This window comes from Rana temporaria, chromosome 1 (genome assembly GCF_905171775.1).
Source record: "Rana temporaria chromosome 1, aRanTem1.1, whole genome shotgun sequence".
Classification (NCBI taxonomy): Eukaryota; Metazoa; Chordata; class Amphibia; order Anura; family Ranidae; genus Rana; species Rana temporaria.
Window position 1 is genome coordinate 352,283,209 of NC_053489.1, and position 25,964 is coordinate 352,309,172.

Genomic DNA, 25,964 nt, shown 5'->3' on the forward strand with positions numbered 1-25,964 from the left:
GCAAATCGTCTCTTAACAAACTTTTACTTAACACGCAAACACATGAAATTAGCAAAAGCAGCCCCAAGAGTTGTGCCAGTGGAATCGAACTTCCCCTTCCGTTGTATGTGTTGTATGTCACCGCGTATGAGAACGAGGAGATTTTGTCTTGACAGTGTGTACGCAAAGCAAGCTTGTCGAGTTCCTCCACAAGCCTAACAAGGAACTCGTTGAGGCCCGACGAGTAACTCGGTCGTGTGTACGAGGCCTAAGGCTTGGATGCCTTTAAAATTCATGTGCGTGTAAAGACAAGTGTCCCAATACTTTTGGTAATTTAGTGTATCTGCCATTGACACCAACAATGGGTCCTACGACACCAATTTTGGAGTACTATTCTGCTTGCCACTAACCATGGGGGAATTTTTCACTCTTATCGACTTTGGGATACAGATTCATCTTCTGAGTTCCTCTGTAATCTCGTTTTGATTAGGTAATTTTACAAAATAATTCTGTTGTAAATGCTGATAGTTTGCCCAGCATCAGCTATTAGATTTATACTCTGTAAAAATCAATGGCTGGGGCCACGGCTGTTCACATGTTACAAATCCACTGAGCAGTTGCATGTAAACAGAGCCCCTGGAAGAATACAGCGGGCCGGATTCAGATACAATGGCGTATCTGTCCGGCCGGCGTAACGTATCTTAGATACGTTACGCCGCTCTAACTTTGTAGTAGTATAGTAATTTGCATATTCCTCGCATAAAAATATGGAAGCGCCACCTAGCGGCCAGCCTGAAATTGCAGCCTAAGATACGACGCTGTAAGACACTTACACCTGTCGGATCTTAGGGAAATCTATGCGTAGCTGATTCTCTGAATCAGGCGCATAGATACGACCGACCCCACTCAGAGATACGACGGCGTATCAGGAGATACACCGTCGTATCTCTTTTCTGAATCCGGCCCAGCGTGTGCACAGGGTCTGCATTTCGGCTGTATACAAATGGCTGCAGCTAATCGGCCAGCTTGTATGTGACCACAGCAATAAGTGTGTTACCTGCCTCTGGACACAGCAAACTATCCAAGGGTAGAAAAGGCAATACATGTGCCGTCCCAACCCCAAATATATATATATATTTTTAATAGTATTATTTGCACTTCTTTGTTCCTGTTGCTTGTGAAAATAAAGGATTACAATCCAAGGACTATGAGTGCGGAGATGATATAGAGAATTCAAATTCTGTATGTGCCCATTTCTTAAAGACAGATGAGTTGTTTCTTTGTGATTTTGTGAGAAACTGTAACTCCATTGTCCTGACACACTTAGCACATGCTTTACAACTTGCACATGCTAAGTAGGCTTGAATCAGCTTAAAGCGGAGGTTGTCATACCACAGTGGTTAGCAGGATGTATGCAGCGTTAGCGCCGTAGGCTGTCAGATTCAAGTGTGTAAAGCACTACAACAATTTAGCAGGAACTTCCCGTACATCCTTTGACAAATTGTATTTTCCATTTCTAACAATGAGGGTTTTGTGTATAAAACAACATTTTAATTTTCCATTCATTTTTTTTAACCACTTTAGCCCCGGAAGAATTCACCCCCTTCCTGACCAGAGCACTTTTTACAATTCGGCACTGCATCACTTTAACTGACAATTGCGCGGTTGTGCGACGTGATACCCAAACAAAATTGGCATCCTTTCTTTCCCACAAATAGAACTTTCTTTTGGTGGTATTTGATCACCTCTGCAGTAAAACTGCACGATTCTGGTCAAAATGAGAGTCACGATTTATTTGCTTAGACTAAAGATCACGATTCTCTCTCGATTCTCAAAAACTGAATGTCAGAAACCCCCTCCCCCAAATAAATAAATATATAAACCTGTGATTTATCTGAAAATATGAATATATAAAAAACAGACCAGTGATATGTCTATAATGTTAAAGACCATATAACTCCTATGAAAAAAAGCAGAATCAAACTTTGATTCTGCTTTTTTCATAGGAGTTATATGGTCTTTAACATTATAGACATATCACTGGTCTCTTTTATACATCAGAAACAGTACCGCCAGCAACCATTGGGTGGCGCATGGATACACACAATTGTACAGAACTGTGAGAAAGATTAATACATCAGAAGCAGTACCGCCAGCAACCACTGGGTGGCGCATGGATACACACTACAGAACAGTGAGAGAAGCCCAGGCATCCATCCGGCGGCGCAGGCTGCTGAAGTCGATTTCCGATATCGGCACCATTTGCGTTCCACGCTGGTTACGTGGAACCAGCGGTGACACATAAGAATTGCGGATCATCCCGCGGGGAGATCGCGGGCAGGGAGAATCGAGATTGCGATTCTCTCCGTGAATAATCGTGCAGCTCTACTCTGCAGTTTTTATTTTTTGCGCTATAAACAAAAAAAGAGCGACAATTTTGAAAAAAAAGCTATATTTTTTTACATTTTGCTATAATAAATATCCCCAAAAATATATAAAAATACACATTTCTTCCACAATGTAGGCCGATATGTATTCTTCTACATATTTTTGTTATAAAAAAAATGGTAATAAGCTAATATTGATTGGTTTGCGCTAGGGCTGTCCCGATACCGACACTAGTATCGGTATTGATACCGAGCATTTGCGCGAGTACTTGTACTCGCACAAATGCTTCCAATGCCTTAGCCGATACCTGGAATGGGTCAGCAGGCGAAGCGGTGGGGTGGAGCAGAGGGCAGAGTGTCGAGCGGGTCCTGAAGGAGGTAAGCTGGCAGGGTGGTGGTTTCTCGTCACATTCAGCTACCCATCTCATCTTGCTACGGAAGTGACGTTCCGCTGAGAAATTTCGCACTGCGACAATACAGAGCAGTGAAACTGTCAGATAATGTCACTGAAGTGACACTACAAACACTGGGCTATGCGTTTCAAGACTAATACTTCCCTTGTTACCTAGTGTCTCCATAACTGCCAGCTGTCCCTCTACAACCCAAAGCAACCTGTAGTGTTAGGCTCTGCATTCCTGGTACTTGTAGTGCCTAGCCAGAGTAACCTGTGGTGATAAATCCTGCTATGCTGGGACTTGTAGTGCCCCTAAAGATGCCATTTGTCCTTGGACTGCCCTATACAAGACAGGGCAACCAGTGGTGATTATCATGCCATGCTGGGACTTGTAGTGTCTCCAGAACTGCCAGCTGTCCTGTACAACGTAATGCTGGGACTTGTAGTGTCTCCAGAACTTCTGGTTGCCCTGGCTTGTAGTGGGGCAGCTTAGAGCTCTAGGGGTAATACAAGTCCCAGCATAGCAGGACCTAACATCACAGGTTTCCCTGCCTTGTATTGGGCCAGCTGACAGCTCTAGAGGCACTACAATGGCCAGCATGGCAGGATAATCAGCACTGGATCCCCTGGATTGTATAGGGCAGTCCAAGGACAGCTGGCATCTTTAGAGGCACTACAAGTCCCAGCATAGCAGGATCTATCACCACAGGTTGCTCTGGATATGCACTACAAGTATCAGCAATGCAGAACCTAACACCAACAGGGACAGCTGGCAGTTCTGGAGACACTAGGTAACAAGGGAAGTTTTAGTCTTGGAACGCATAACCCACTGTATTGTCTGTAATGTCACGTGACATTATCTGACGGTTTCACTGCTCTGTATTGTCGCAAATCGTTTGAAACGCATCGCGCATGCGCAGTGCAAAATTTCTCGGTGGAACGTGAGATGAGATGGATAGCAGAATGTGACAAAACACCTCACATTCGGTCCCAAATTGTATTTTTTTTTTTAAAAAAGTATCGGAAATCGGTATCAGCGAGTACTTGAAAAAAGTATCGGTACTTGTACTCGGTCTTAAAGTGGTATCTGGACAACCCTAGTTTGCGCAAAAGTTATAGTGTCTACAAAATAGGGGATAGTTTTATGGCATTTTTATTTAATTTTTTTAGTAGTAATGGCGGTAATCAGCAATTTTTATTGTGACTGCGACAATAATGGCGGACACATCGGACACATTTGACACTGTTTTGGGACTATTGTCATTTATACAGCGATCGGTGCTATGAAAATGCACTGATTACTGTGTACATGAAACTGGCAGGGAAGGAGTTACCCACTAAGGGGCGAGGAAGGGGTTAAGTGTGTCCTAGGGAGTGATTCGAACTGTGGGGGGGCTGGGCTACCAGTGACACAACATTGATCACTGCTCCTGATGACAGGGAGCAGTAGATCAGTGTCCTGTCACTAGGCAGAACAGGGAAATGCCTTGTTTACAAAGGCATCTCCCCGTTCTGCCGCTCCATGAGACAATCGAGGGACACCGGCAGACATAGAGTCCGCGGGTCCCACGGGCACAGTCACGGAGCTCGCGCCGGGTGGTATAGGTACGTTGCTTTGCCCACACGAGCCATTCTGCGGACGTATATGTGCGTTAGGCATGCCGCAAGCCGTTAAAGAAACAACTGTAGAACTATATTTGCATATTTACACAAAGGGAATAGCTGTAAAATAACACATGGACATACAGTCATCGCCAAAAATATTGGCACCCCTGCATTTCTGTCAGATAATGCACCACTTCGCCCTGAAAATTGTTGCAAATATTTTAGGCATTCTCATGTTTATTTATTTTGTTTGCATTGGTATGACAAAAAAAGTGGAGAAACAAAAAGCCAAATCTGACACATTTCACGTAAAACTCCAAAAATGGACTAGACAAAATTATTGTCACTTTCTCAAAATTGTAAGAAATAATTGCATTCCAAGTTTGTGATGTTCCTGTAATTTGTAATTAAACTCACCTGTATCAATTAAAGGGTCACTAAAGGAAAACATTTTTTTAGCTAAATAGCTTCCTTTACCTTACTGCAGTCCTGGTTTCATGTCCTCATTGTTTGTTTTTGCTCTGATGTTGCTCTAATTCTTGTCTGTTCTGGACACTTCCTGGTTGTCTGTTTCCTGATGACCACAGTACTGGGAGATTCTAGTTTCATTTTCCAAACCATCACTGCTCTATGGCTCTGTGCTATAGCACAGAGGCAGGAAATGACATGCAAAAACAAAACTAGATGCAAAAACAAAACTAAAAAAACTATAGATACATTATATGATTGATTCTTATCTATTTTTAATCGTTTTTAAAATGAATCAGTTAACCATTATGTCTCTATACCCTGTAAACAGTCATTTCAGCCAAAAAAATGTTTCCCTTTACAACTCCTGTAACAGGCGCTGGCAATATAGAAATCACATGGCAACCTGTTAAAATAGTGACACAACCTTTCTGTTGTAAGTTTCTATGTGCCACATGGAGAATGGAGAAGAGAAAGAGCAGCAACTAATTGTTTGAGGATTTGAGAACAAAAATTGTGGAAAAGCATGGACAATCCCAAGGTTACAAGTCCATCTCCAGAGATCTTAATGCTCCTGTGTCCACTGTGCGCAACATTGTCAAGAAGTTTACAGCCCATGGCATAATAGGGCACAATTCATTTGGGCCCATGCACATGGGTCCTGCGGCCACCCCCTCCCCCTTATGCTTAACCTTCTGCTGACAAATGTGTGTGTCATTTAAATTAAACACCTGTGTGTCATTTAAAACACCTGTGTATGTATCTTGCCTTTCAAGTATTGTTTCAGGTACCTGTGAAAAGGTGTGCTCTGACTGGTCCAGGTAGAGCAGGTGACCGGCTGGAAGGTTCTGGAACCAGATGGACCCTATATAAGGCTGCATCTGCTGCTGTTCAGGGCTGTTGGCTGGGTACTGGACGTTGCTCCTGCGGGCCCGCCATGAACTCACTCCTGAGGGAACTCCTCGTGAGAGCAGAAAGCGCTGGGGGAGAAGATTGGATCCGCCGCTGCCTAGCCATGGGGGATTCGGCCGAAGAACGGATCGTAGATGCAGAAGAAGGGACGTCGGCAACACACGCGGCATTCAAGGCCCAAGAAGACCAGCGCCATGATGCCAGCCCACCCACCACCAGACCCAGACGGCGGAACGGCCTGAAGTTGTGACGCCTGAAGAGGAGGAGTCCCGGCGTCAGCAAGAAGATGGCGTTGCCACTCCTACAGTGCGGAGGTCTGGCCGAGGCAAGCGGGCCCCCTCCTCCTCCCCAAGCAGACCTGGTGGTAAAGGTAGCCGTGGGCGGCGCACCACCGCGCCTCCAGCTCCTATCCCAGCTGCTGCTATGAACACAGTACAGCCGTCCGGATGCCACCTGCAGGACGAATGCCATATTGCACCAGAGGCTCAGCTGCAAGGTAAATTAACCCCTGCTTTACACCCAGTATATTTGCCTCAGGCTGCATATAGTGGCACTGTCCCTCTTCTGGACTCTCTTTTTTCTTCCTTTTCTAAAATAGCAGAGACAGTGGTGTCCCAGCAAGCCTCTCCTTCTTTATCTGTAAATTCTCCTGCTAAAGTTTGGTCTGCTAATTTTCCTATGTCTGCTCCCACAAGTGTGCATACCCCTCAATGTTTAACTGACAATTATGCTCCAATAGATTTATTTAGTCATCCTGTTCCTGAAACATCTGTTCGGGAGGTTATGCCCTGTGCATTATCACCCCTTGGCTTTCATTTCGCTACCTCGGTGAAGGAAAAAATTTGGAAAGGGGAATTCATTGACATGCTGTCATTACTTCCCTCATCTAAAGAATTTCTGCGCACAGACAGGAGGGCGGATGATAAGTCAGAAGATAACAGGAGGAGGCCGGTAGCCAGGTCCTTTTTTAATTGGCTACAGGCTTTTTGCATTTTTGCTAGCGTAATGGGAGAAAAATTCCCTGACTGCTGCAGCGGTCTTTTCCAACACGTGGAAATTATACTAGAGGCGTACACAAGTTTTGGTGGTTTTGGATGGTTTGCCTGTGACGAATCTTTCCGTCAGAAGTTGGCTGTTTATCCTAGCTTACAATGGGGCATGAAGGATGTCAGCCTTTGGCTAAACCTGATTGTTCCCCAGAGATCCGTCCCTCCAAAACCAACGCCTCAGGCCAGTAGCATCAGCCAATCTCCCTACAAGAAAGGATACTGCTATTCTTTTAACGAGAGTCAGTGTAAATGGGGTAATTCTTGCCGTTTTAAGCATGAATGCTCTTTTTGTTTGGGTCCACACCCTGTGGCAAGGTGTTTTAAAAAAAACAGCCCTTCCAGCTCTCAAAGGGATATTTTTTCCAAAAGCCTGCACGCCAGTGAGGCTGGAAAACATGCTCCATTGGTTGGCAATTTATCCAGACAAGGTGAAGGCCAGCCTCTTAACTGAAGGTTTTAGGGGTGGTTTTCCTTTACCAGCCTTTACAGGTATAGGTTGCCAACCAGTAAGAAATTTAAAATCAGTGGATAGGTTTTCTGAGGTTGTCCGGGAAAAAATCTTAAAAGAAGTCAAGGAGGGACGAGTAGCAGGCCCTTTTCTCTCGCCACCTTTTGTTAATTTCCGCATTTCCCCTCTGGGTATTGTACCAAAGAAGGAGCCCAATTCTTTTTGTTTAATACACTACTTATCATTCCCAGCGGGTAGCTCCTTGAATGACGATATAGACAATTCCCTCTCTTCAGTTTCCTATTCAACTTTTGAGGATGCTATTCTAATGATCCGGCGCCTTGGGCAGGGTGCGTTATTGGCCAAGGCGGATATAAAAGCTGCTTTTAGGTTGTTGCCAATTGCCCCATTTTCTTTTAATTCGTTAGGTTTTTGTTTTGAAGACATGTATTTTTTCGATATGTGTTTGCCAATGGGGTGTTCACTATCATGCGCCTATTTTGAGACGTTTGCGTCGTTTTTGCAATGGGTGGTATCTTTTGAGTCAGGTTTGGATTACATAGTTCATTACCTGGACGATTTTCTCTTCGTCGGGCCGGCGGGTTCCCCATTATGTTTGTATCTGTTGCAGCTTTTCTCAAAAATATCGGCCTATTTTGGTATGCCCTTGGCAGTTCAAAAGACCATTCTCCCGTCGTTTATCGTTGGCAACATCGGGGCTCAAGTCCCCGTTTTCTCATGTCCGTTTATCTACAGAGCTAAAGGATGACTTGTCGGTCTGGTACCAATTTTTTGATCAGTATAACGGGAGGTCCTTCTTCCAAGAGGATTTTGTTTTGGCAGCTGATTTGGAGCTTTACACCGACGCAGCTGGCTCTTTGGGTTTCGCAGCCAAATGGCAAACGCACTGGCTTTGCGGCACCTGGCCTGCTTCTTGGGTGACTCGTCAGATTACCAAAAATATTGTCTTGCTGGAATTCTTTCCCATTGTGGCAGCATTTGGACTATGGAGTGCTCATTTCGCAAATAAGTGTATAACGGTTCAGACTGACAATAAAAGGGTGATGTTTGCCATAAATTGTCTCTCTTCAAAGTCCAGTTCAGTCATCAGGTTGATTCGGTATTTTGTTTTGCTCTGTTTAAAGCATAATATTTGGGTTAAGGCTCAACATATTCCTGGTAAGTCTAACACGATTGCGGATGCTTTATCCCGTTTTCAGATGTCACGTTTCCGGCAGTTGTTTCCGCAAGCGGATCCCGAGGGATGTGTATATTCAGCTCATCTGTGGGACCTGATATAGGAAGCCTATCTACAGTAATTCAGAACTCCCTATCCCCTCATACTTGGTCGGACTATTCGGCCGCTTGGAATCGGTGGTTGGCTTTCTGTATGTCCTTGGATTTTGATTGTTACCAACACTCGGAGGGTGTGGTGCTATCTTTTTTGTGTACTTTGATGCATGACAATCTTTCACACAGCCACATATCTAAGATTTTGGCTGGTGTATCCTTCTTTTTTAAACTGCATAACTTACCCCCGTTGAAGGTGTTCTTTTCGGTCAAGCAAGCCCTGAAATGTTATAGGAAGAGCACTTTTGTACAGGATAGGCGTAGGCCGGTTTTAGTTGACCTGCTTAGACAAATTTGTGTATCCACGAATCACGCTTGCCTTGATCAATTCGAGTCTGGTCTGTTTACAGCAGCTTTCTGTGTAGCCTTTTTTGCAGCGCTCAGAGTATCTGAGTTGGTACCTGCCAATAAATCTGGAACTGTTTACAACAAAAAGTAAAAAATATTCTTTTTTTTTTTCAAAATTGTTGCTCTATTTTTGATTATAGCGCAAAAATTAAAAACCGCAGAGGTTATCAAATACCACCAAAAGAAAGCTCTATTTGTGGGAAAAAAAGGACGCCAATTTTGTTTGGGAGCCACGTCGCACGACCGCGCAATTGTCAGTTAAAGCGACGCAGTCCCGAATCGCAAAAAGTGGCCCGGTCATTGACCAGCAATATGGTCCGGGGCTGAAGTGGTTAAAGAAAATAATACAGTATGTACAGTCAAACATGGTGGAGGTTCACTGATGTTTTGGGGTTGTTTTGCTGCTCCAGGATGTCTTGACTGTGTGCATGGCATTATGAAATCTGAAGGCTACCAAAGAATTTTGGTGTGCAATGTAGGGCCCAGTGTCAGAAAGTTGGGTCTCCGTTAAATGTCATGGGTCTTACAGAAGGACAATGACCACACATCAAAAAGCATCCAGAAATTGTTTAAGACAAAGCGCTGGAGAGTACTAAACTGGCCAGTAATGAATCCAGATCTAAATCCCATAGAGCACCTGTGGAGAGATCTGAAAACAGCAGCTGGGCAAAGGAACCCTTCCAATCTGAGTCCAAAATTCCAGTAGAGAGATGTAAGAAAGTCATTGATGGTTACAGGAAGCGATTGATTTCAGTTATTTTTTCCAAAAAATGCTACCAAATATACTGCGGCAGTTCGGCTCTATTGTGTAAAACAACGTACCTGTATGTCTTCTCATGCAATAGATACTGTGGACTCGATGTTCGCCGGTCACCCATGATCGCTCCAGAGAGGCAGAACGGGGATCTGCCTGTGAAAATTACCCAAAGCATTTCAGATGGCGATGCATGTCAAACTTGCCCATTGATATCAATAGGGTTGCATGGCAAGCCAAACGCCTGCCAACCAGTTGCAGCACAATCCTGCAATGTAAAGTTGCCGTTCATCAATTAAAAAAAAGTAAAAAAGCAAAAAATTAGTGAGGTGGAGGAAGTAGCACCGCATAAGTGCCTGCCAGCCACTGCTATACCATTGTTTCCAAAACTCAATTTAATTGGAGCACTGACTGATAAGCTGTCAAAGGGCCGAGTACTAAGTTTTATTGAGATACACTGAGCTGCAAAGCAAGCTTTTGGGTAACAGTAGTGATGTAGGGGTCAGCAGGAGGGACCAATGAATCCCCTTAACAGAGCAGACACCGGAGCTTGATTTGGCTGCTCAACATATCCTTGTAATGAGCATCCAAGTGCTTTCATGTGCGAGGGTAACCTGAACGAATGACTTTTTTTCTCTCATTGGGGCCAGCACCTCATTTACTCCCTCAGCAGATGCGTTTCTGCTGAGCGTTAAGTGAGCCCAACACTCCCCTTTCCTGATGAGCCCCTAGTCAGTGCTTGTCACACTGAAAGGTCTCTCCCCTTCTTGCTAGTACCCAGGTGAGGTGCTGGAGAGTAGGAGATAAACAGCGCACTGTTAAAGGCTGGGTTCACATATATGCAGCTGCAGTTTGCAGTCCGGAGTCCAGTGTGTCTGTTCACTGGTTCAGGTGCAAATTTTTCCTTGAATTATCACCTAAACCAAACCCCATTTTCAAAACCACACCACAGCCGCCCCACAGATGTGCGAACCGACTATATTGAAATCCGTTCACATTCACATGTTATGCGAATTGGGTGCCGTTAAAATGCATCCAATTCACATATAAGTGAACCCAGCGTAAAAGTTTAAGTTGCAACAGAGCTCCTTTCCTTTTTAAAAGCCACAGACATTCCTAAAAGCATCTCTGCCTAATAAAAACATCAACCCTTCACAATACGTTTTTTTTTATCAAAACAAGTAGATTGTCATAAGGGACAAGTAGATTGTCATAAGGGACAAGTAGATTGTCATGAGGGACAAGTAGATTGTCATTAGGGACAAGTAGATTGTCATGAGGGACAAGTAGATTGTCATGAGGGACAAGTAGATTGTCATGAGGGACAAGTAGATTGTCATGAGGGACAAGTAGATTGTCATGAGGGACAAGTAGATTGTCATGAGGGACAAGTAGATTGTCATGAGGGACAAGTAGATTGTCGTGAGGGACAAGTAGATTGTCATGAGGGACAAGTAGATTGAGACCCTGACTTATGCTGGCCATACACTATACGAAAATTCGGCCGATATTCGGTCGTTCAGACAGTTTTTTCTTTTCTCGAATAGTTAATGGACACAAAATCGATAATCGTTGGGACGTTTTTGAGCCGAAAAAACTAAGGACACATTTGGAAATTTTCTGCCGAACGAATGATAAATCGGAAGGTTAATGTGTTTCCCGTCCGAAACTTTCTGCACTAGGTATATGTAAATAAAACGAACCAAATTGTTTTTATTTATGTCCACTGAACGATTTATCGGTCATTACATGATGGCACTATCGTTTGCGCTCACGACCGAACGTTCGTTTTTCGAAAGTTTGTTCGGACGATTTTTCATGGAGTGTATGGCCAGCATTAGTCCCTTGGACAAGTAGTTGTACCTGCTTTTAAAGTGTGAACTTGAGTTTGGCTTTAGTTTGTGCATTAAAAACTGCTAGTAAATGTAACACTCCCCTTCTCCCAGACTGACAATGCTGCCCTGTGAGTATTTATCCAGACTGGAGGCACTCTAATACAGGAGGTGTGTTATTGGCCAGATCACCAGGTAAAAACAGAGGGGAAAAAAAACTAAAACTAACACAGCCACCACAACTAATGATTGGTAAGCTGCAATATATTTCATTTTTTATTTTGGGTTTGATACCACTTTAATCTACAGATTCAACTCAAGGACCCTGTTTTATGCTAGTGCATGATGGTAATGCATGGTAAAAACGTTACTGCATGCTATAGAATTGCATGCAACAGTACAAGGAATTGTCATTCGTTGTGGTGTGCTGCGTTAAAAAGTCTGTCTGTTTTTTTTTTTTCTGCATTGTGGTGAGTTTGAAGCCTCTTCCAAAATTTGTAAAATATGCACATCTGTACCTCACATTAATTGCATGCAGATTACCACAGCACACTTGGAAATTAAATTATATTGAGATTTGCAAGGACTAGTAAATAGCTTATATAGAGCATGTTGTAAAATGTAGGTCCTTCTACAGTGGGTATGGAAAAAGAGTCACCCCCCCTTTAAAATAATCACATTTTGTTGCTTTGCACCTGAAAGGAAGACGGACATAGTTTTTGTTTTATCCAGCTGTATTTATTCAGTGTAACAAATAACATCTAAAAGAAAAGCTATTCCACCAACATGTCAGAAGACAAAAAAATCAAAAACACAATCACTGAGTTGGAAAAAGGATCACCCCCTTGTGTCAGTATTTTTGTTGAGCCACATTTTGCTTTAATTACTGCCTAAATTGATTTAAATTTGGTGACCATTTGTGGACTGCAGTCTTCAAGTCATTCCACAGATTTTCAATGGGGTTTAAGTCTGGTCTCTGACTAGGCCATGCAAGAACATTCACCTTTTTCTCCTTCAACCACTGTGTGGTCATTTTTGATGTGTGCTTTGGGTCATTGTCATGTTGGAAGGTAAACTGTCTTCCCATTTCTGGCAGAGGGCAGCAGATTTTCCTCAAGAATTTGATTGAACTAGATGGACTTGTGTCGTTTTTCAACCAGACTAACTATGTAACCATGTAATTTGACAGTATTTTGCCCCATCCAGTTTTCCTTTTATCCTGACAAGTACTGAAGCAGAGAAACCCATACCAGGATATTACCAAATCCATGCTTTACTCTAGGGATTGTGTTATTTGAATGGTAAGCAGTATTGGATTTCTGCAAGACATATCGTTTGGCGTTGAGTCCAAATAATTCAAATTTAGTCTCATCTGACCATAACACCTTTTTCCTTTTGGCCTCAGAATCTTCAAGGTGTGTTTTAAAAATGCTGCATGTGACTGCATGTGGTCTTTCTTGAGGAGTGGCATTTTTCTTGTGTATTGTTGTCACAAGCGCACAATGACCACTCTTTATCAATAATTTCCTGTAACTGCTTCAGGCCTCTTGGTAGACTCTCTGACCAGTTTCCTCCTGGCTCTCTCATCCAGTTTAGAGCAATGTCCTGATCCAGGGGGGGGGTCTGTGTTGTACCAAATACCTTCCACTTCTTAATAATAGACTTCACTGTGCTTCTAAGTGTAGCACCCTCTAGTAGTGTGCTAGAGAGGAAAGGTAAATTTAAGCAGCCCTGGCTGGTTTCTAGGCCTGTTTGTTTTCATTCTGGGCTGGAAGTGACTCAGAGTAGTGCTGGGTGACTCACAGGTGGCATCACTAGGACCTCTTACTTCTTTCTAGAAGCTGCTAGTGCTTTTGGAAAAGAGAGGCTGAAGGGGAGTTGATGCCACCTGGGGTGTTCTGAGGAGCCCTGACCAATCCTCAACTTGGATTGGCAGGGGGCAGACCTCCTTAAATACCCAGGGTCAGCCCGGCTGGGGAGGAGTTGTTGGGTGGAAGAGCTGGAGTGAGAGAGTGCGGAAGGGAGGGTGGGGGTTGATCTTGGGCCTGGGCTTGGGTGCAGTCAGGACCATGTTATGGAACACATGAGGAGGTCGTGGATCGGAGGCACAAGAGAGAGCAAGGAGAGGACAGCAAGAGAGAGCACTGCTAAGAGGCTCCTTGGAGGACAACTGGTTGCAGCCAGGAGGGCTGGTGAGTGAGGCACAGTCAGGAGGACTGGGGAGGCATGCCTGAGAGGACTGGGAGTTTGCAGTCTAGGATGGGTGCAGAACCAGAAGAGTGGGCTGTGGTGGAAGGGGCAGTGGAAAGAGGCAGCTGCAGCCAGATGTGGCTGGCAGAGCCTGAAGAGGGTGAACTGGGATCAGTAGCCAAAGTTAGGGCAGCTAGCACAAGGACTTTTTTGCTACACCATTGGGGCCTGCAGTCCCAGCCTACAGAGGGCATTTGCTGAGGCCTAGCTGAGTCAGCGTCAGGCAACAACAAATAGTGACAACAAAAGGTAAACAACAAATAGTGCTAGCTGTTCCTGGGGAACCAAGTGATGTGCTGGAGGTGACTAGGCGTAACAGTCTGCAGCAAGTAATGACCTAGTGGAGTGAGGAGTGATGAGCTTCAATGTGCAGGAGGAAGCTGAAGGAGTATGTACAGGGAGTGTACATTGTTGTCCCAAAACCAAGTGCTGTTTTTATTGATCTATGCTGGTCATCCAAGTTATACCTCTCAATAAAACAAAAACGAACTGCTTTATGTCTCAGAGTGCCTGAAAGTAAATGCAGGGCTGGGCAGGGTGACAGACACACCACAGTTCTTAACAGCCCCTACGGGGGGTACTGCTTCATAAGCATTGATAAAGGCCTTGAATTCGTTTTTTTAATCCATTTCCTGACTTGTGCCTGTTCACAATTTTGTCCTGGAGATTTTTTGACTGTGCCTTGACACCTATAGTGGATTGTTTGCATCAGTTGCACTACCAGGGACTGAAATGCTCCTAAAAAGCTCTTTTCAAACAACATACAAAATGATGTGTGTGGAAGGGGCACAACATAAAGTTGATTATGGCTAATTCACCTAAATACTTAGGGGCCATCAACCCAGTAAGATTTAATCAAAGGTAGGGAAGTATACAATGATGGGTGTTTAGAGACTGCCTCTTAGTATACATTATTTCACCGAATACAAAGCCTAGTAAAGCTCTTTTCATGCCGAACTAATCAAAATGACCACTGCTGATCACAGTTGAAAGTCAAATGGTTTTATGTGCTATTGAAAATGTAATTAGCTACACCTGATTGAGTTTACAAGTACATTTTAGGAGGGGGGGATTCTTTTTCCAACTCAGTGATTCTGTTTTTGAGTTATTTATATTTGCTGTATGAAAAGTACTGGTATGTCTCTTGTTTATATCTCCTGATAGCCGGTGACTAAATTTAGACCTCAGGGAATAGCACAGGAAAACTGCTGAGGGTTACAAGAGGTACAATTACCTCCCATCCTAAACATAGCAAACTGACAGCAGAAAAGAACCTAGAGACTCCACGTATTTCCAGGCTCACAAACTGTAAACTTTCATTCACACTACATCTTGGCTGGGGGAAATTATTTAGATCTGGTTCTTTTAGTAGGGTTATCAATGACATTATCCAGTCAATGGAGAGAGTGTGTTTCATTCCATTGCAGGACAGCTGTGTGTAGATACTGTCTCTGATTCACTGCTGATTCACTGCTTTAAGCATGACATGTCCTAATTAATCACTGCAGAGCAATTCCTTAGGCACTTAAAGCTTTCTGAAGCCTCATGTGCATTGTGATTTAGTTCAAAAGCCCTCTTAATGCACAACATTTTCTTCAGCATATTTTCTTTTTGTAACTACAAATGTATCTTATATGTGTTTTGGCTCTGAACCCATAGTATGTGTTTTTGCATCTCTTTACAGCCATTTGGTAAATGGTGCCGATTGCGACCAAAAGAAGCAGAGAAAGTTCCTGAGAGTGCCTGGAAATTCCTTTTCTACTGTGCAACCTGGTCCTATTGCTCGTACCTTCTCTTCTTCACCAAGCACAACTTCTTTAACGATCCACACTCTGCTTTCCGCGGTATGTGTAAAGGTGTACATGTGGAAGATTTTCATGGACGTTTCAGGGAACTCTAGGATTCCTTCAGAGGTTGCCAGGGGTTCCTTGACTGGACTCGAATGAAACCACTGATGTAAAGGAAGTCTTTCCTCTAGCTGTCCACCAGTGTGAGGGCCCTTGTCCTTCTAACATAAATGTATGCATTCTGCTGACTGCCATTGTAAGGGCGGTCATAGATGATGCAATTTTTTTTCTGCAACCACAGAAATCACACGATTCCACTATCAACACAGCCAGTGAGGATGGGGGAATCACTCCCACGGAGCTATTGTGTTCTCCCAGAGGGGTAGGCACCTTGCACCGTCCCTGCCGGGAGAACACAAGGGGCCAGATTCATGTAGATCTGCGGATCTTTAGATCCGCCAGATCTACCTGTTTTACGATCCGCCGGTGCAATTTAGCGAGGCTAGTGCATGATTCATAAAGCACTTACCTCGCAAATTGCACCGTCGGATCCTAACTCCCCCCGGCGGAATGCAAATTCCGCGGCTAGGGGGAGTGTACAATTTAAATCAGGCGCGTTCCCGCGCCAATTTAACTGCGCATGCGCCGCCGGCGAAAAAGCCCAGTGCGCATGCTCCAAATGACGTCGCTAGGACGTCATTGTTTTCGGCGGCTAAGTTACTTACGGCCATCCGTATTCCCGACGTACTTACGCAAACGACGTAACAAATTTAAAACTCGGCGCGGGAACGTCGGCCATACTTAACATTAGCTACACCTCATATTAGCAGGGGTAGCTATCCGCCGGAAAAAGCCGAACGCAAACGACGTTGAAAACGAGCGACGGGCGGGCGTACGGACGTGAATCGGCGGTTCTCCTCATTTGAATATGCGATGTGTAAAAAAAAGCGACGACACCTAGTGGCCGGCGGGAGATTACAGCCTAAGATTTGACTGGTGTAAGTCACTTACACCAGTCGGATCTAAGGGAGATCTATGCGGAACTGATTCTTATGAATCAGTCGCATAGCTCCGACCGTGGGATCTCACAGATCCGACCGTCGGCTCTCACAGATACGACGGCGGATCAGGAGATCCGCCCTCGTATCTCTTGATGAATCTGGCCCACCGATTATTACTAGCCGCTATAGCCACTGGCAATAAACTTGGGTACAATCAGCCTGCCCATAAATGGTTTGAATCTTTGCCTCTCCCTGCTAAACCAGACGAGATTTGAACCATCTATGGCTGGCTTAATGGGACCCTTCTCCACTGATCTTCAATATAGGGGGGTACTTTCTACTGACCACCAGTGTAAAGGAGCATGTGACCATTTACTTCAGGCTACCTCCAATCCATCACATTTAGGTCAAGAAATTTAATCCCTTTTAATTTTTTTCCAGACCAGGAAAGACTCCAAGGTAGGTGGATATAAATAGACACAAGTCTATTTACACCCGCCTGCCCAGAGAGCTTCTGATCAGGTCCACCTGAAAAATCAATAGGAAAGCCTGTTTGAAAAGGGCCTTAGGGTTTGCAAAGAGCAGTCTGGTGTCTTAAAGCAGGGGTAGGCAACCTCGGCCCTCCAGCTGTTTTGAAAGTACAAGTCCCATGACACATTGAAAGACCCTGACAATCACGGGCATGACTTTTAGAGGCAGAGGCAAGATGGAGGGACATGTCATCCACCGGCTCAGTGGAGATCAGCGGAGAGATCTCCCGCTGAGCTGGCGTGAGCAGAGAGGGACCTGTCATCTGCTGGCCCCTAGCGGAGAGATCTCCTGCTGAGCTGGCGGGAGCTGGTGGACTCCGTAGCGACGGAGTCCACTTTGTGTAAATGAGGGCTAAGTCAAATTTGAGAAAGCCCCATTATGTGTTTGTTATGCATTCCCATTTACACAGCATACCTAAAAAGTTTTTTTTTTTCTTTGATTTCTTACCTTTTAGATGTTTCTTAGGAGAAGTTGTCATGGCTGACCGCTAGGCCTTTTGAACAATGTCTGTCGAGTTTAACACACATATGAAGTTAAGCCTCTAAATAGTTAAACCGCTGCTAGGACAGTGTTTAAATCTAGTTACAATTGATAAAGAATATTTTCCTGCACAAAATAAACAGGGTTAATGATGGTTAATAGAGCTACCCGGCCCCCTTATAAACAAAGAGAACTATCTAGGATTTTTCCTTGCTGGAGAATTGTAGAATAGAGCATCAAAAAAAGAGAAGCTGCAATTTCCCATTACTGTCACAAATATAAAATAGGTCAGGGGCAGGCAACCTATACAAGATGAAAGAGATCACTGGGGTTTGGTGCTACCCTATTTTAAAGAAATTACCTAGCAAAGCCTAACCAAATAGTAAGAACATTTTTAAAAAATATAATAAAACAAATGTCACAGTAAAAAATATAAACGTAGCCTACCTTAAAAATGGACAATGTATGTCAGTAAAGCAGTGGACGTGTCAGTAGGGCAGAGGTTGGTGTCTGTAGGGCAGTGGATGGTGTCAGTCAGTGGACCTTGTCAGTAGGGCAGAGGACAATGTCAGTAGTATCAGTATTTTTTTATTTTTTTATTATTAATACAATTTATTTTCATTCTTATTTTTTATGTTTGCATTTTTTTTAAGCAGGGAGGCTTTTTGAAATATCAGGAATCTAAACAGACCCCTGATGTCTGTTTAGAGGAAGGAGATTGAGGACACACTCCTCATTCTCTATCTTTGCAGCCTCAACTGCACAGTATGAATTACCAGGAATAGCTCCTAGAGAACTTCCTGTTCATTTATGTGACGGTATCGGTATGATATCCCCGTCAACGTTCCCTTCTTCCCATAACGAAAATCACCCCAATATTCCACGAGGAGGGATATCCCTGGAATCGCCCAGAAAGCCACACATGAGACCAGCTTACTGCTTGAACAACACAGACTTTAATGTTATAACACACAGCTTATATGTCATTTCCAAAACTGTTACAATGACAAATCTCCGCCCCCCTCACACTGGGGCTTCCATACAGATTATAGGTAGACACGACGGGGCCGATGCTGAAACACATTTTCTTTAGACAATGACATCAATGACGCTGAGCACTAGTTGTACTGAATACATCAACCAGACCGCTCGACCCCGCATATAGAGAGATAATTACCACAATGAAGCAATCAGAATAATTAACACAAGCCACTTAAACCCAGCTCTCCTTCACACAACACAATAGATCAATTAACCTTTAGAAATAGTGAGGGGACATTAGCACATCAATAACCTGGCTAGCAGGGAGCAGTAAACTGAGACATATAGGCAAATGTATCACAATGGCCCCCCTTTTGCTCCCTGCTCCGGCAAACCCGGTTGGACCTTCCCTGGTCCAGTAGGGTTGACGGGTTCAGAGCTATTAGTCAGAGGTTAACTCCGTTTGGCATGACTGACCTCCCTTGGCAACTGCTTCAGACTCAGGTATGTCACCGGGTCGTCAGATCACACGCCGGTCAGTCCCCAAGTCTTTGTGCGATCTGCAAAGTCACCAGAAGTCAGTGTGAAGACAGCGAATGGGTCTGTGCGCCGCCGTCTAGGTGTCCCGCTATGGGAGGGGGCAGGTTATGGCTCTGAAGTGACAATCCCAGGAGATTCATAAAAAGAAAAAGTTATATTTGTTGAAATGCTGTAGCACTGGTGCTCAGAGTCCGGGGGGGGGGGGGGAGGGGAATCAGAGCCCCATAAGGTCAGCCACCCCCTGCTCCCTCCGCAGCCGCCGGTTCTCCTCTTGGAGCTTCTCCAGCTCCATCTCCAGTTCATGCTGCTGTGACCTCAGGTGGTTGTTCTCCTCCTCCCTGCGGCTTATGCACTCCTCCAGCTCTATGTACTCACGGATCAGCTCCTGCTTGCTCATGTCCTGCAGGCTCTCCACGTGGTCCTTCATCATCAGGAACTGGGTGGTGGTGTAAGGGGCCACCGGTGGGCCCTTGGCGAACATCTCGGCACGCATCTGGGACGCCCGCTGCGACTCCCTCTCCTCCAGTCGCTTCTTCTCCTCCCAGGTCAGCTTGTTATACGGCTTCCAGGACCTCTTCTTCTTGAAGGGTGGCCGGCGGTGCCTCTTTCTGCCCAGCTCCCTCCAGGGCCCCTCCGGCTCAGGGCTGTCGCCCATGACCAGCTGACAATGGTGTTCCCTGTTGTCCGTAATAACAGATTGTACCATGAGGGCTTCGTAAGGGGTGCCCAATGGTTCTTCCTGACCCAGCTCCTTTGGATCCCAAGCCGAGTCTACACAATGGGCTGCTGCTGGTGGGCGGTACCCAGGTTGAGACCAATTTGACCTGGTGTTGTCATTCATGGGGCAATTCTGCTTGAAGTGACCCAGCTGTTTGCACCGGAAGCAGCGTTGTTCGTTGCCCTCCTGGCGATGATAGCGAGGGCTAGATGTCACCGGTCTGTTAGGAGGTTGGTATCTAGCGGTTGGTGGGTGTGAGGGCACCGTTTGTGGTGGAGGTTGTTCCTGTGGTGTGACCTGGTTCGTCTTGCGAGTATCTGCATATTCATCCGCCAACTTCGCGGCCTCTGGTAGAGTCATGGGCCTGCGATCTCTCACCCAATCCTTGACGTCCGTCTGGATGTGATTGTAAAATTGCTCCAGGAGCATTAGTTGCAAAATGTCCTCTGCGGTGGTGGCCTGGCTGCTGTTAGCCCAGTTAGAGGCCGACCGGGACAATTGGCATGCCCATTCTGCGTAAGAGTCTTCCGTGGTTTTGCGTGAGTCCCTGAACTTCTGTCGGTGGGACTCTGGGGTTACTGCATAACGAGCCAGGAGCACTTCTTTAACCCGGGCGTAGCTATGGATATCCTGATCTGGCACGGTCCGGAAAGCATCAGAAGCTTTGCCTGACAGTTTGCCTGACAATATTGAAACCCAGTCTCTTCTAGCTATTCGGTGCAGGTTACATTGTCGCTCAAAATCCGCCAGGAAGTTATCAATCTCACAGTCCTTTTCATCAAAAGCTTTAAAAGCGCTAAACGGAATCTTCCTTGCGTCTGCTGTGCTGTACTCACTGTTCGTAGAAGGTGCGGCTGCTTGTTGGACTGCTGCCAGTTTTAACTGTAGCTCTGCGTCTCTTATTTGTTTATCCTTCTGTAGTTCTGCGTCCCTTATTTGTTTATCCTTCTGTAGTTCTGCGTCCCTTATTTCTTTAGCCTCCTGTAGCTCCGCGTCTCTTATTTCTTTAGCCTTCTGTAGCTCTGCGTTTACTAACATGTCCATCACTTTCAGTACCACATCTGGCGTTGGGTTCGGGCCGAACCACGCTAGCTTCTCTCTCATTAGCTTGTTGGCTGGCGATTCCTCCTCCTGAATCACTGGTGTCTCCATCTCTTGTACTGCTGGCGTTGCTGCAATCCCGTCCTCCTGGTCTAGCTCCATTGATTCTGCTATGATGACCTGCTTGGTTTTGTTGCTAGCAATCCTTCCACGAACTTCCAGTAGTTCTTCCAGTGTCTGCTTGGAATCCGGATGTGAAGGGGAATAGAAGGGAAAAATCCCACTGCTACCAACCAATTGTGACGGTATCGGTATGATATCCCCGTCAACGTTCCCTTCTTCCCATAACGAAAATCACCCCAATATTCCACGAGGAGGGATATCCCTGGAATCGCCCAGAAAGCCACACATGAGACCAGCTTACTGCTTGAACAACACAGACTTTAATGTTATAACACACAGCTTATATGTCATTTCCAAAACTGTTACAATGACAAATCTCCGCCCCCCTCACACTGGGGCTTCCATACAGATTATAGGTAGACACGACGGGGCCGATGCTGAAACACATTTTCTTTAGACAATGACATCAATGACGCTGAGCACTAGTTGTACTGAATACATCAACCAGACCGCTCGACCCCGCATATAGAGAGATAATTACCACAATGAAGCAATCAGAATAATTAACACAAGCCACTTAAACCCAGCTCTCCTTCACACAACACAATAGATCAATTAACCTTTAGAAATAGTGAGGGGACATTAGCACATCAATAACCTGGCTAGCAGGGAGCAGTAAACTGAGACATATAGGCAAATGTATCACAATTTACAAACTGAATTAAATTATGAATTAACACAATGAGTGATGGGCACCAATTGCTCACGTGTTCATTCAGAAAAGTAAGCGACTGGTAAATTACATAATTACGGGCCCCTTCCCCTGCTCTCCATTCTGAAACAATCCCTCACAGCAGCAGATGGGAGAGGAGGGGAGCCGGCAGCACTGCGGGCAAGGGAGTACACAATGGGACTGGGCTGCAGGAAGATTGGGAACCTGGACAGGAGGAGCGGTGGGCGTGGCATTTACTGAAACCGATCCCCTTTCCTCCTGCAGCAGCTCAAAGGTGCATGAGGGAGAAAATGAAAGATGGCTTTCAGTGGCTGCAGGAGGAAAGGGGATCAGTTCCAGTAAATGCCACCGCTGCTCATGTCCAGGTTCTGTGGGTCGACAGGGAAGGGACGCGATCTACCAGTGATTGATGGGTTGCCGACCTCAGAAGTAGGTGTTAGCCCAATTTGGCTGCAAGTGGAAGTGGAAATAGACTTTAGGTCCCTCAAGCCTCATACACACGACCAGGTTTCTTGTCAAAAGCCACCAAGAAAACTGATTCTTGCCGAGATTCCCGTTCGTGTGTACGAGGCATTCAGGTTTCTCGTCAGGAAAACTGGCCAGAATCTAGACAAGAAAAAAAGAGAACCTGTTCTCTTTTTTTTCGCCGAGATTCTTGTCGGCCTGTTTCCCGACGAGAAACCCGAGCGTGTGTATACCTACCTGTCGCCGTGGAAACCCGCGCATGCTCGCAATGACTTTGACGCATGCGCGGAATCTTCCACGGCATAGGTAGGGTGAAGCAAGAGGGTGGCGACAGCATCGAATGTGACAAGCGCATGCTTGTCATACGCGATGATGTCACCGTGTTCTTTCCTTTCAAGAGTACACTCCGGCGGCAAGAGTTTCTTGCCAAGAATCTCGTCAGGGAAAACGAGGTTATTCCTGACGAGATTCTCGGCCGTGTGTACGAGGCCTAAGTCATTGATATATTCAAACTCATTTTTGCAGAAGAGGATAGATAGCAAGGATGAAGCCTCCGAACAGTTGCTACACACTGTACATTTTCATTTATATTTTAGTAATTGAAAGTTACCTGCAGCGTAAAAACAGTATTCAGCTTTAGATAACAATATATAATTACAGCTAAAGTACAGGTAAAATAGTTGTTCACAATTTGGTAAAATAATTTATGTTTTATGTTGATTTACCTTTATATTTTGGGAAAGCATGAAATACAAGAAAGAAAATAATTGCCTTTCCCTTTATCAGACATGTTTAGCATTGACATGTGCTTAGCAGAAGTGGACATGTACAGCATACATTTTAAAATTCAAATCATATGGATATATTAGTTACAAGTTTTAGAAGATTTTTAAATATGTTATGTGTCCTCCTAGATCAGTGGTTCTCAACCTGGGGGTCAAATGACAATTTGCCAGGGGTCACCGAATCCTGGGCTGTTCCTGAAGCCTGCAGCACTCTCAGCCTTTTAGCAGCCATCCAGCGGGGCTGTCCCTGGAGCATGTGGCCGCCCAGCTGGGCTGCTCCTGGAGCCCTTGCCCGCCCATTCGGTTCACGGCATGGCTGTGGGGCAGAGACTAGAGGTCAGCTGACTGGTGAGAAATGTGAAGTGGGAGGCGCTGGAGGAGACCCTATCTCCTGATTTCAGCATAGGTGTCACTGCTGCGAGACACCACAGATCTGGAGACACAGTAAGTTACACTACCTGTGATTAGAGTTGCCATTTAACGTCCCCACTACAGTTCTCAGATCAGTAGATCTTGATGAAGAGCATCTAAGCTGGCTGATCAGAACTCACTGCCAGCACTCCTAAAATGTACCAGAAGGGGTTTTAATACTTTACGATTGTAAGGGACTTAGGGAGCCCTAAATGTCTGTGGGCTAGGGGCGCAAATTACAAGTTAGGGGTCCCCACAACTTGGGAAATGTTATCAAGGGGTCACGGTACTAGAGAGGTTGAGAACCACTGTCCTAGACATCCGGGAGACATCCAATACTTTTGGGTGATCAGGAGCATGTGACTAACTCCATATGTCAGTACTGGGCTAGTAAGTGTTGTCAAACATGGACCCCTTAGCCCTAAATTATCTATGTTACTGGGGGCTAATAGCCTACACTGCATTTTCCTTTTGCTCCCTACAGTTCAACGGAGAAGCAGGGTAAGAGAAAGAAAGGTAAATCCGTGGTGTTCTACATTTAAAAAAAAATGTTGCTAAATCTGAATAACATTAAACTGATCTCTGTTTAATTGTTTCATTTTTTTTTTTTTTGGTGGCCTTTTGGTGGATCCTAGGTTGGACATCAGGAGCAGACGTTCCCAACGAAATTGCCCTTCTGTATTTGGTTCAAGGCAGTTTCTACGCACATTCAATATATGCAACCCTGTACATGGATGCATGGAGAAAGGACTCTGTTGTCATGATTCTGCACCATTTAGTCACCTTTACTCTTATACTTTTCTCCTATGCTTTCCGGTAAGTTAAATATTGGATCTGTAGCAATCTGAAAATATCCTTTAGAGTACTGGCCTCAGGGCCGGATCTAACATGTCTGCTGTGGGGGTGCAGCACAAAATGTCAGGGGGCAGAGGATTGAAGTTCAGCAGGGCAGTGTACAGGGGGCTCAGTAGGGCAGACGATAGGTTCAGCAGCTTGTAAGGAATTGTACAGAGGCCATTATTTAATAGTGCAATGTAAAAGGGTCAGCAGGGCAGTGTACAGGGTGTCAACGGGGTAAAGGATGGGAGGTCAGCAGGTGTCACGGCATCAAAGTCGTGCGACTTTGAATCCAAAATCCCTGTGTGACTTCATCGTTGCTTGCATATGACTTCTTTAACAAAAGTCAATGCAAGTCATGTTGAAGTCACACCAAAGTAGTGCAGGAACTTTTTTTTAAAGCAGAGGTCCACCCGAATTTTTTTTTTAAAAGCCAGCAGCTACAAATACTGCAGCTGCTGACTTATAAAAAATGGACACTTACCTGTCCAGCGTGCCCCCAATGTCGGCAGCCGAGGCCAAGCAAACGATCGTCTCTCGACTGCCCCAGCCACCATCCTCGGTGAGGGAATCAGGAAGTTAAGCGTTGCGGCTTCACTGCCCGGTTCCCTACTGCGCATGCGCGAGTAGAGTGGCGCACTTTCACTGGTCCTCTCTCCTGAGAGCAGTGTGTTTCCCAGGAGACACCGTTGGGGGGGGCGGGGGGGATGAGTGGCGTAACTCCCACGGGAGTCTATGCCCAGAAGTGGGTGCAAATACTTGTCTTAGACAGGTATCTGCACCCCCCTCCCCCTGAAAGTTGCCAAATGTGACACCGGAGGGGGGGAGGGTTCCGAAAAGCGGAAGTTCCATTTTTTGGTGGAACTCCGCTTTAAGTCCAAGCAACTTGAGTCGCTCAAATTAGAACAGCTTCCTTGCCATCAATGGGGCGCGACTTGTCATGTGGCTTTGAACTCTCAACTGGGGCTTAAACCTAGAAGCTGATTGGTTAATATGCACAGCTGTACTACATTTTGTGTGCACCAGTTTTAGTAAATCCCCCCCCAAAGTGTCAATCTGATGGTGTGAATGGTAAGTAATTATTCACTTGTTTCTATTCTGGGTATGTGGGTATGTCTAGTTTGATTTGAGTACATAATAACAGGGTTGCTTTACCTAGAGACATCTAGACAAACAGTGTCACATTATATTCTAACAGCTAAGGTGATCATAAAGCCATTTAAATTAAATGTTTATGCTGATGCTCGAGTTTCTGTGATTTGTGAGCCAGGAATAGCACAAGGTGCAGCCCTGCCCAATTACATTATTTATAAAGGTAGCAATGGCATTTGGCTAATTACTTTGTCTAAAATGAATGTGTATAGTACTGTATGTAGTTTGGTTGTCTTTTGTTTTCAAAAGAAATAGAATAATGGGGTGTTACTTATTTAAGCCTTTAAGGACTGCAGTCTAAAACCAGGGTCTCCAAACTGCGGCCCGTTGCCAGCCTTCACCTGGCCCCTGGGGCACTATTGCTCCCAATTATATGACACACTATACAGTACCTCCCACTGACAACAACAATGGGGCACAATTTCTTGCACTAATACCAATGATGTGGCACTACTCCCCCCTCCTACTGACCACCAGCACTGATGCCTTGTTTATTCTCACTGACGCTGGGCCCGGGGCATTTTCTGCCCCCACTGGCCACAATCCAGCCATCTAAAGGACTATAAACTGTCCATTTGTTTGAAAAGTTTAGTCTAAAACAAA

General features: G+C 45.1%; 1 protein-coding gene across 1 annotated transcript in view; it reads left to right on the forward strand.

Moving 5' to 3' along the window:
• CERS1 (ceramide synthase 1) overlaps nt 1-25,964 on the forward strand; it is a 90,018-nt gene that overhangs the window by 20,836 nt on the left and 43,218 nt on the right. The window contains exons 2-3 of the mRNA XM_040320933.1: nt 15,461-15,620; nt 24,008-24,188. Of these exons, the coding sequence (XP_040176867.1) occupies nt 15,461-15,620; nt 24,008-24,188 (341 nt within the window). The remainder of the gene's footprint in view (nt 1-15,460; nt 15,621-24,007; nt 24,189-25,964) is intronic.